This window comes from Megalobrama amblycephala, linkage group LG17 (assembly GCF_018812025.1).
Source record: "Megalobrama amblycephala isolate DHTTF-2021 linkage group LG17, ASM1881202v1, whole genome shotgun sequence".
Taxonomy (NCBI): Eukaryota; Metazoa; Chordata; class Actinopteri; order Cypriniformes; family Xenocyprididae; genus Megalobrama; species Megalobrama amblycephala.
Window position 1 is genome coordinate 16,379,965 of NC_063060.1, and position 12,578 is coordinate 16,392,542.

The window sequence follows — 12,578 nt, forward strand, 5'->3', positions numbered from 1 at the left end:
ACTCACTTAAATGCAAGTCAATTTAGAACCTTTATATAATGTATTTTTTCTGGATATTTTTGTTGATATTCTGTCTCTATCCGTTAAAATAAATCTACCATAAAAATTATAGACCCTTCATTTCTTTGTAAGTGGTCAATCTTTCAAAATCAACAGGGGATCAAATAAATATTTTCCCCATAGTATGTTAATTGCCATTCTAAACTAATTTGCCGCTACATTATAACATGCACACACATACAAACAGTCGCTCGTGCATCACGGGCAGAGCGCGCGCACAGATTGAGTAGTGCAGAAATGTATTGTCAACACTGTTTTATGATTTATCAATATAATTGCTTAGAAATTGATAAGTTCTATCATATTTTTCTAAGTAGCTACAACCAACAGCTTCACTATTAGTAGAGAGACACTTCCAGGTAGAATTAATTCACACATGCAATCACTCTCTCACTAATGCATTTATATTATTTTAATCTTTATTGTGCTATTTTATCTGTATCTGATTTACAATGAGCAGAAAACTGTAAAAAAAAATATAACGACCCAAAGACAAAAGAACTGATAAAAATAAGCTGTTATGTAGGAGCAATAGCCTTGTGGGCAGCACTGTGTCATTTGTCATAGCTGTGCACAAGGCAACCTGCGTTCGAGTCTTAGCTCGAGGTTCAGGTTTATTTGTTCATTAATAACGTCATCAGTATCTAAAAGTTAAGAGTTAAAAATACAACAGAAACACAACGTAAAGTAACATATTGCATAAACCAATCATACAAATTAACCTAAATAAATACAAAACATATTATAAATACAAACTAAATAGTTCTGATCTGAGCCTGAAATGGTGCATACAGTAAAATGTGATGAAGCTTATCTGAAATAGTCTGAAACAAACTCTGTTCTGAAATAGAGGCAACAGTTCTTTAACACCGCTAAAGGCCCAAACAAAATCAAACAATCCACACAGCAACTCTAACAAACAGGCAGAGATTAGTCCTTATTCTTGTGAATGGTATCCGATTTAGATGACACACGATGGTTAGATACAATGCAGACAAGGCAGTCAAAGTCAAATTTCGAGATATACCATGAGTTACCAAATGCACCATTAGGTAAAAAATGAGGGAAGAAAAAAGGAGTCCTTCAGTGAACAAAATATGAAGAAATATTAGTATAAACTCAACAATAATGAAATACAATTTAAACAACCAGTTGGTGAATATACAAGAAAAGGATCTTAGAGCATAAAACCATGTTTCCCAATCATGACATCAAGAAATAGTATGTTGGAGGCAAGCCATGTTTTTCTCTTATGAAACAGATATTTTTTTACTATATACCTGTATTTAAACATAACACAAGAACAATAGTGGCCCCTAATGGTGGGTAGTATAATAACAATGTAGTAACATTTAAAGGTGCCCTAGAACTTTTTTTTTTAAATATGTAATATAAGTCTAAGGTGTCCCCTTAATGTGTCTGTGAAGTTTCAGCTCAAAATACCCCATGGATTATTTTTTTTTTATTCATTTTTTTAACTGCCTATTTTGGGGCATCATTATAAATGAGCCGATTCAGTGTTTGTGGCCCTTTAAATCTCGTGCTCCACGCCCCAAGAGCTTGCGCTTGCCTTAAACAACATAAAAAAAAGTTCAAACAGCTAATATAACCCTCAAAATGGATCTTTACAAAGTGTTCGTCATGCAGCATGTCTAATCGCGTAAGTTCAGTGTTTATTTGAATGTTTACATTTGGTTATGAATGAGTTTGATGGTGCTCCGTGGCTAAAGCACACTATTGAAGAGATTTATAGAGAATGAAGTTGTGTTTATGAATTATACAGACTGCAAGTGTTAAAAAATGAAAATAGCGATGGCTCTTGTCTCCATGAATACAGTAAGAAACGATGGTAACTTTAACCACATTTAACAGTACATTAGCAACATGCTAACGAAACATTTAGAAAGACAATTTACAAATATCACTAAAAATATCATGTTATCATGAATGTCAGTTATTATTGCTCCATCTGCCATTTTTCGCTATTGTACTTGCTTGCTTACCTAGTCTGATGATTCTGCTGTGCACAGATCCAGACGTGTAACCCCTTTCATAATGTTGGGAACATGGGCTGGCATATGCAAATATTGGGGTGTACACCCCGACTGTTACATAACAGTCGGTGTTATGTTGAGATTCGCCTGTTCTTCGGAGGACCGAGTTTGGAGACCTCTGATTTAAAGGGTTAGTTTACCCAAAATTGAAAATTCTGTCACTAATTACTCACCCTTCATCATTCCACATCTATACTACCTTTGTTCATCTTCGAGACACAAATGAAGATATTTTTTGAAATCCGAGAGGTTTCTGTCCCTCCATAGAGATCCAATGCAACTACCACTTTCAAGTTCCAGAAAGGTAGGAAAGACATCATTAAAGTACTCCATGTGACTCCAGTGGTTTAACCTCAATTTTATGAAGCCATACGGTTGCTTTGTTTGTGCAATTTTTTTTTTTTTTACACCTTTATTTACAAAATAATATTATCCAAAGCATTGGATGTGGAATTACACAAGAATGAGTAATTAATGACAGAATTTTCATTTTTAGGTAACCCTTTAACTGTTACTGTCATGAATATAGCTCCCCCAGTTCATCCTCCGGACCGCCGGAGGGAGCCATCACCTGAATATTGACTCACAACCGTTCGGACTCCATTTCCCTTAGGCCCTCATTCCTGGGACTGATTGCGCACACACACACTGTTTAAGATGCACACACACTCATACCCATCGCGAAATCTTGATTTGCTACGGTGGTAATTTCTGAGCGTTATTCTGTGGACTGATATCTCGTTGTTACTTGGACTGTTTATCTCTTGTGAACCTCTGCCGCCGGCCCTGAACCTTGCCTGTACCCTGGACTGTGATTGTTTGCCGCCTGTCTTGATCCTTGCCTGTGACCCGATTCTGATTCTCTGCTGCCAGCCTCGACCCCTGCCTGTCCCTGTTTACGGTATTGCTCTGCCCCTTGTCTGTATCACTGCTGTGTTTAATAAAAGCTGCAAATGGATCCACACGCTGTTGACACTTCATTACAGAAGACTTCGCCAACCAGTGATCCAGCAGCTCTGCTACAGATTTCCACTGAGTTATCAGCTCAGGCCAATCAATTAGCGATGCAGCACCACCAACTGAATCGCTTAACCTCGATAACGGAGGAGCTGGTAAAGACACTGCACGGCCTACTCCTCAACCCCGCCGAGGCCGCCACGCCGCCGCCCGCTGCACCTGCCATGCCAGAATCCACCAGCTGTGAACCCCCGTCTGGCCCTGCCTGAAAAGTTCGATGGCACTCCAGCGAAGTGTAAGGGTTTCCTTCTCCAATGCTCACTATATGTTAATCAACAACCCTCTCTGTATCCCACTGAAACCAGTCGAATATCCTTTGTGTGTTCTCTGCTAACCGGCAAAGTGCTGGACTGGGCCACTGCTGTCTGGAGAGATGATAGCTCAGAATTCCCCACATTCGCTGAGTTCCTGCAACAATTTCAAGAGGTATTTGAACATCCCGCAGGGGGCCAAAGCCCAGGCGATCAGCTGCTCTCTCTCACTCAGGGCAAAACCACGGCAGCTGAATATGCGTTACAATTTTGCACTCCTGCGGCTCAAACTAACTGGGTGGAGGATACATTAAAACTGCTGTTCTGCCGAGGGCTGACTATGGAGCTACAAGCGGAACTCGCTTGCCGGGATGAGGGTAGCTCACTGAATTAGTTTATTGAACTATCCATTCACATTGACAATCTTCTACGCTCACGATGCCCCACACGCGTTGCCAGTTCAACAGGTCCAAACCCCGAACCCATGCAGCTGGGCTACACACCACTTCAACTAGAGGAAAGAGAGAGAAGACGGCAAATGCATCTCTGCCTGTACTGCGGCCAGGCTGGTCACTTCTAAATTAACTGCCGTTTCGACCCACACCTACCAGCTCCAAAGCGGTGAGTTCCTCCATTCAATCCGATTACTCATCCACCTGCCTCAAGATTCCTGTTCAACTCACTGTCAACCAACAAATTATTACCACGCAGTGAAGACGTTAGATGGAAAGCCGATTGGAGGAGGAAAAGTGGCACACATCACCAGTGAACTCGGATTACAAGTAGGAATTCTTCACCATGAACTCATCCAATTCTACGTCATTCACTCACCTAACAACCCCATCATCCTTGGTCTGCCATGGCTCCGAACCCATAACCCACATGTCTCCTGGAAGGACAGACAAATACTGCAGTGGGTCGCCACCTGCCATAAAAACTGCTTACAATAAATCACTCCTCTGCCTATCCAAACGATCAAGCTGGGCGAACCCAACCCCGGGAAACTCGACATCCCCAACGAGTACGCCGATCTGGCTGTGGCGTTCAGCAAACAGAAGTCGACCAAACTACCTCCTCACTGCCCTGGGGACTGTGCCATTGAACTACTGCCATGTACCACACCTCCCAAGGGCTGGATCTTCCCTTTGTCAAAGCCTGAATCTGCCGCTATGAAGACGTACATTGAGGAGGAGTTAGCTAAGGTGTTCATCCAGCCATCCACATCACCTGCCTCGTCAGGCTTCTTTTTCGTTAAGAAAGACAGGGGACTGCGGCCCTGTATCGATTACCGAGGTCTGAATGACATTACCGTCAAGTTCTGTTACCCCCTGCCATTAGTACCTGCTGCCCTCGAACAATTACGACAGGCCGAATATTTCACCAAGCTTGATCTCCGCTGTGCATATAACCTCATTCGTATAAGAGGGGGACGAGTGGAAGACTGCCTTCTCCACGACCACCGGCCACTACGAGACCCTTGTTATGCCTTTCGGGCTCTCCAACAGTCCATCAGTATTCCAGTCATACATCAACAACGTGTTCAGAGACGTGCTGAATTGCTGGGTCATAGTGTACATCGACGTCATCCTTATATACTTCAGGTCATTGGAGGAACACATCCAACATGTCCGAGCTGTGCTACAAAGACTCATTCAACATCAGCTATACGCAAAAGCAGAGAAGTGCGAGTTTCATCAAACCTCCACCTCCTTCCTGGGGTATGTTATCAGCCGAGATGGGGTTGCCATGGATGACACCAAGGTAAAGGCGTACTTGACTGGTCAAAACCACGCACGCTCAAAGAATTACAGAGGTTTCTGGGCTTTGCAAACTTCTACATGCGGTTCATACGCAATTTCAGCACTGTTGCAGCACTGTTAACATCCATGACTAAACGTCAGACGTCTCATCTACACTGGTCCCCAGAGGCTGAGGAGGCATTCAAAGGGTTAAAGGAGCGGTTCACCACGGCACCCATTCTCCGCCACCCAGATCCTGAACGACCATTCATTGTGGAGGTAGACGCCTATAGCACTGGCATTGGAGCCATTCCATCCCAGCGCCAAGGTACCCCTGAGAAAATGTTTCCCTGTGCCTTCTGTTCCAGAAAACTATCTGCTGCAGAATGAAATTATGACATGGGTGATCGAGAACTACTAGCGATGAAGGCGGCGCTGGAGAAATGGCATCATTGGTTGGAGGGAGCCAAACATCCCAGGTATCACCGCCACTCATAACCTTCTGCAAAACCGGTTCTGGTGGGATTCCATGCTCCATGACGTGACTCAGTTTATCCACAACTGCACACCCTGTCAAACATCCAAAACCCCTCATCAATCTCTTGCTGACCTGCTCCATCCATTACCCATCCCGCAACACCCTTGGTCACACATTGCCATAGACTTTGTCACCGACCTTCCCGTATCACAGGGCAATAACACCATTCTCACTGTTATTGACCGTTTCTCTAAAGCCTGCCATCTCATTCCTCTGCCCAAACTCCACACTGCATTCGAGACCGCTGAACTGCTCTGTAACTTTGTCTTCAGGTTTTACGGGCTACCTGAGGACATTGTGTCGGATAGAGGCCCACAATTTACCTCACGGGTCTGGTCTGCATTCTTCAAGAACTTAAATGTCAACATCAGTCTCACATCTGGATACCACCCAGAATCCAACGGTCAAACAGAGCGGATAAATCAGGAACTCACACGATTCCTCCGTACTTACTGCCAAAAAGATCAATCTGAATAGAGCCGCTATCTTATGTGGGCTGAATATGCCTAAAACTCCCTCAGAAAACCAGCCACAGGGATCACACCCTTCCAATGCATCCTAGGTTATCAACCTTCCCTGTTCCCATGGTCAGGGGAACCTTCTGAACTACCATCTGTCAATGAATGGATGCAGAGGAGCGAGGAGACTTGGGATCTGGCGCATCACCATCTGCAACGCGCTGTCAGGAGACAAGAGGTTCAGGCCAACAGACACCGGCAACCGAATCCCCAATACAGAACTAGTAGTTCTAGTTCTAACTAGTTCTGTCTGGAGCCGCTCGCTGGGTGGGGGCTCTGTCACGAATATAGCTCCCCCGGTTCATCCTCCAGACCGCCGGAGGGAGCCGTCACCTGATTATTAACTCACAACCATTCGGACTCCATTTCCCATAGGCCCTCATTCCTGGGACTGATTGCACTCACACCTGCACTGCATCACACACACACTATTTAAGACGCACACACACTCACACCCATCGCGAAGTCTTGATTTGCTATGGTGGTCATTTCTGAGCGTTATTCTGTAGACTGATATCTCGTTGTTACTTGGACTGTTTATCTCTTGTGAACCTCTGCCGCCGGCCCTGAACCTTGCCTGTACCCTGGACTGTGATTGTTTGTCGCCTGTCTTGATCCTTGCCTGTGACCCGATTCTGATTCTCTGCTCGACCCCTGCCTGTCCCTGTTTACGGTATTGCTCTGTCCCTTGTCTGTATCACTCCTGTATTTAATCAAAGCTGCAAATGGATCCACACGCTGTTGACACTTCATTACAGTTACAATGTCAGTATTTGTAGAGCACCTGTGTTCGTGCATGCTGTAAGATGCAGTATACTTTGAATGGCTATCCGTTCAACTGTGTATACTTTGAGCTTTACAGTCTCTACAATGGTATGCATTGTATAAAGGTCCCAGATCACATTTCCACAACTCACAACTTTAAAAACTGTATAATGGAGTTTTTTTTTGTCCTGAATGTTTTAGAAAAATATTTTATCAGCTGAAGAGATATGTTGTTAAACAAAAGTACAATCCATTTAATGCACTGTACTTCTGTCCCTCACTGCCTCATTTTCTTTCCCATCAAAAATCTAATATTTTATAAATATAAAAAAAAAAAAAATCAAAGGTCTTTTATAAATGATTCTCATTACTAGTTTGGAAAGATGCACATCATAGATCATAAGCAACACAAACTGGAGTTTTTGTTGAAGCAGAATTTACTGTGAACTGAGCTGCTCTGAGACATTGGAAATACACTTTTATATATTCATATATATATATAACAGTTCTGTCTGGTTCTCGAATCTGATTGGCTGATAGCCGTGCGATATTTCAGTGATAAAAGCACTCCTCCTACCTTTTCAGCGTTTGTATCACTCCACTTGAAGTGACCTTCATGGCGGACGAGCAAATCCACCGTAATTTTTGAGAATACTACTTGTTGTACCACGAACTGTAGTTTTAATAGTTTTTTTTAGACGAGAATGTAGTTGTTTAGACCTGAAATATGTGATTCATATTTAATAATAGCGCCTATTTTACAATTTGTTTTGACGTTTTCGGAGATGTGAGCTCCAGGGCGTCAGCGGCCGTTCAGTGCTTGTGTACGCGCCGAGAACAGCTTCATCTCGGCCAGTGCTTCGGGGATTTACCGCTGGCACTTATAGTGGTTAAACATGAGACATAATTCAATTTGAGTACATAAAAACAGGCAATCTTTGGTCTTATTAATCTATTATTTGTTCCAGAGCAAGTCGAATTGTGCTATGTTAAATTTGATAATAATTGTTACCTTACATCCTTTATATAGCATATTGGCTACAACTAGACGGGAAATATCAGACGATATCCGCTCTTCTCCGCTCTTCAAATACGTAAAACATTAAACTTTATAGACTGTTTTTTGAGTAAAGAAAACGCTTTACATTTTTTTACCTTTGCAATTGCATAGACGAGATGACCAAACTGTGTGCGCACTTCATTCACGAGGATTTATGAGCTTTGACTGACAGTTTGAGGATCCAATGGAGTTAAGAGGTTTTGTCACAAGCTCTTTAAAATCCTCTTCGTTCGTTAAATATTTGTAAAAACCCACATACAAGCGTAAAGGGTGACCTATATATATATATATATATATATATATATATATATATTTTTTTTTTTTTTAAATAACTAGTGCTTTACGTTTGACTGAACTGTACAATTGTGTTTATTTGTTGTTCAATAAATATTATTTTATATAAATATAGTCCATTAGTGCGTAATATGGATTGAGTGAAAGTTACATTAATACGCCATTAGATGGCGGCAACACTTTACAGGAGAATGAGTCTGTCAGTCACTAGAGACTTTTAAATTGAAAGGAACTTTTGCAAAGGAAGTTGTTTTTGCGCTGTGGTGTTATGGATGTTTTAGAAAATTCCGATAGCTGTAAAACAAACAAAAAAAGGACAAATACAAGATCGCTTTCCTCTGTGGACATTCAAACGGACTTTTGTAATGGATATAATATTATGGAGATTGACTTGAAGAATGAATGTAATGCAATATATCAGACAGGTAATACTCTCTCAGGCGATCTCTCTCTCTCTCTCTCTCTCTCTCTCTCATACTGTACAAAATTCAATGAGTTTCAATGAAGCGACTCAACGTTCCTTCGTTACTTGTTCTAAAGTGACGTTTTAGAATTAGTAACGGAGGCTTGGTCCAACAGTCAACTTGAGATTTGACTCCATTGCGGAAGGAAGTAGTGCTGCACGAAAGAGGGTTTTAAAGACACTCCGTTGTTGTTTTTCTTTGTTTACACACTTGTGCCGTCGAACTGTTGTATAAACGCAATATCACACTGGTAGCCGTGTGGCTACGAGTGTGATATTGCTTGTGTGTGTGTATGTGTATATATATATATATATATATATATATATATATATATATATATATATATATATATATATATATATATATATATATATATATATATATATATATTGATATATTATATATATTGATTATATATATCTATATACATTTATATTGAAATAAATTATTTCTGACACTTGCTAGAGATGTATGATAATGTTTTTAAAATGCACAGATATATAAAGCATTTGTTTTGTTCATCTCTGCAGAAAGGGCTTTATATAGTTTTGAGTGTTCATTCCACCCTGTGTTCAGCCTGACGTCAGGCATGTGTCGACTGGACTATCGTAGACCAGAGAACAGGTGAGACCAAAGGCTGTGTTGGAAAAATGTAATTGAAGATCTGCTTGATGGTATTACCATTTATCATTTATCATATTGGTTTTTGGAATGCCATGGTGTATTGTTATGGTTTTCTTTAAAGAACCTTAGAGCACCATGAAAATAAAGAACAAAGACAAAATTTTGCCAATCTTTCTCTTTTCTCTGTCTGCAGGGCTTTTTATTTGGTGCTGTTCAAACATGTAATATTTCTGGAGAAGAGAGGTTGTCCCCGCACAGCCCTAGAGTACTGCAAACTGATCCTGAGGTATCAGACCATATTAGAATAATATGATTATCTTATAGCATTCATAGTACAAAATCCATCCAATGTGTAGCTCCTAACACAATACACCTATTAAACTGTACAGATGTTAAGTTGCCAACTAAAGTATAAATCTGTTTATTTTAGATTTATTTTTTATCAAGTTCAAAGTTTTTTTAAATTATATTTATTTTTTTAATTATTTTTCAAATACAGTAAATATTTAGTAAAATAAATATACATTTAATTTCAGCAGTTATGCATGTTTTTGCTATCTTTGTGTGATATCATATATATCATCCATTGCACATCATTAGCCATCAAAAAATCAATATCAGTATCGTATAGTAGAGTGTGCTACGTAACTATTATAAATAGCGTATAATGTATTATAATTATCAAGCACAATCTCAGTCTTTCTTCATATACGCCTTATTCTTATTAATAGTAATTCCAAGATATTTTTGAAGTACCTTAGATAGCATGTAAAGGCTAGTTCACATTGCCTCAATAAATATGGATGTGTATTAAAATGACAGCTGTTTCCCAACATTCAAAAATGAAAACAGCCAACTAGAATGACTGAAATGGTGCTATTTGTGTTTGTTGGGACAGTGAGACTGTGGTAATACCATCTGACGCCATCACTATACCATGGTACCACCACAGTCAGCCAGCCAGATGTTTTAGTGTGTTAGATGTTTAGATGTGTTTTATTTATTATTATTTTAAGTTCTGTTAATTATGCTTCCAGTCTAGATCCAGATAATGACCCTCTCTGCATGCTGCTGCTCTTTGACTTCCTGTGCCTGCGCTGTCGCGAGTACACCACCCTCATCCGTCTCTATGAAGAATGGGAGGTAAAGAACTCAACCTTACTCAAGTCAAGTCAGGGATTCAGACTTGTCAATTTCTGCAAAATTCACCTTTTTTGAATGCAGAATAGGTCATTTGTGTGAATTGTGTAGATCTGATGAGTTTTTAAAAATTGGTTGGGGGTGCTGTTCTTTTTGCAGTACCAGTAGTAACTTAATAGGTTACTTAATTCTATACTTGCTCAAAGACGACTGTTTTTTTGTGTGTGTGCTCTTTTTTTCTAATTACAAAGGCAAATGATTTCTGTTTAACACAGGTTTGCAGCATTGAATTTTGTAGCCAGTAACAGGAATGACTGTTGAAAGCAATGGCCAGTCAGTTGTTTAACCCTCTGAGGTCTGAGGATTTTTGGGGCCCTGGAGAAGTTTTGACATGCCCTGACATTTGTGCTTTTTTCAGTTGTTCATAAACATATTAATGACAAAAGTGTCATTACACTGTATTCAGCACAAACTAGGCTACAATAATATGTGAGGAACATGTATGTACATGTTTGTGTTTTTGAAGGAATAACGTTTATGCGTGGTTATTGAAAAAACAAAAAACTTAAGTCACTGAAATAAGGCCAAAAAAATATACTAAATCTGTGTTCACAAGACTTCTGGGTATTGGAGGTTGTAGACTAGAGTTTTTGCTTCAAAATGATGTAAAATTATCCTGCCTACTCGTTCATATAAAACAATAGAGAGGTTTAAATTTTCTAAGACACTTTTTGTCAAGAAACACAGTATGCGTGAAGGCATGAATCATCATGAATAATGCTTAAATTCACACCAGAGAAGACAAAAGATCCGCATAAGGACCTGTAATGACCTGCATATTAATGAGCTCTTTCAGTCAGGTAGGCTGTTCATAGGAATGTTCAGAGGCATATCATGTGACATTCCAGGAACTAACAGGCTTTCGGAGATCGCTTTAACATACAGATAAACACTTTTGAAGATAATAAATACATGATTGAAATGATGTATACATGTATTGCCTCAGAATTTGCGTCTGAATAGTGCTCACTCCTTGGGCATGACCGCATTAGTGGATAATGAGCTGAATCACGGGCGTCTGACATGTCTCTTTTCATACAGATTACATAAACAGAGAATTTTTGTTTTTGATTTGACTTACATGATTTAAAACCTGACAATTCAACATTTCTTAGACATAAGTCTAATTTTTTTGTGATTAGTATTCACTGTTACAGTTCATTTTCTGAGAACTATCAGATTTGACTTCGTTCAGAGGGAGACAAGAGATCATGCATCATGTTAGTTTTCTTTATTTTACAAAAAGCACAACATTTTGTTTTTACTCTGAGTGTACACAAGTAAAAGAAGATATTCCACAGATTAAAATGGAGTATAACTCTTAATTGTATGTGCAAAATTGACTGAGTATTTTGAGTCTTTCACACTAGTAAGAAAAAAACCGAGGTGGTATCGCTGGTGATACCTCAGACTCCAGAGTGTTAATGTCAAATCCACTCAAAACACTTAATGAGTTTTCGTTAAGCAAAGTTTACTGACTGAGTTCTACACACTTGCAAATCCTCTTTTTATAACAAAGCATATACACAGTGTACATTGCAGATTCATTGTGCAGTGTGTAGTTAGATGCATTAATTGTAACAGGAGATTTCACGATTTCACTCAGATTTCACTTTTTCACGTGCCCTATACTTCATACTTGAGTATAATAAAATTGCTAAAATTTGTTATAATAGAAATTAATAATAAATCCAAAAGCAAAATGCGTAAAAAAAAACAAATTTTAGTTTTTCTACCAGGTGACAGAAATAGTCCTGTGACAAAATTGAATCTCAATGACAAAGAAGTCTGTTTGGCGACAGTTCAAATAGTTATCTTTATTTTAACAAGTGCACAGCACACACTAAAAGATATCCACAGTCTACTGACTCTGCTGATCAAAAAAAGATGCCCAGGGTCCAGCCATAGGTTTCAGTTTCAGTTTAATGTATTTATATAGCACATTTAATAACGACAGAGTCGACCAAAGTGCTGCACAGAGAAATAAAACTATA

At 39.6% G+C, this 12,578-nt stretch overlaps 1 protein-coding gene across 2 annotated transcripts in view; it reads left to right on the forward strand.

The window, feature by feature from the left end:
- Window positions 1-12,578, forward strand: part of tcf25 (transcription factor 25 (basic helix-loop-helix)) — a 112,302-nt gene that overhangs the window by 11,203 nt on the left and 88,521 nt on the right. For both annotated transcript variants that reach the window (XM_048164303.1, XM_048164302.1), the window contains exons 3-5: window positions 9,291-9,384; window positions 9,578-9,670; window positions 10,422-10,527. In XM_048164303.1, the coding sequence (XP_048020260.1) occupies window positions 9,291-9,384; window positions 9,578-9,670; window positions 10,422-10,527 (293 nt within the window). The remainder of the gene's footprint in view (window positions 1-9,290; window positions 9,385-9,577; window positions 9,671-10,421; window positions 10,528-12,578) is intronic.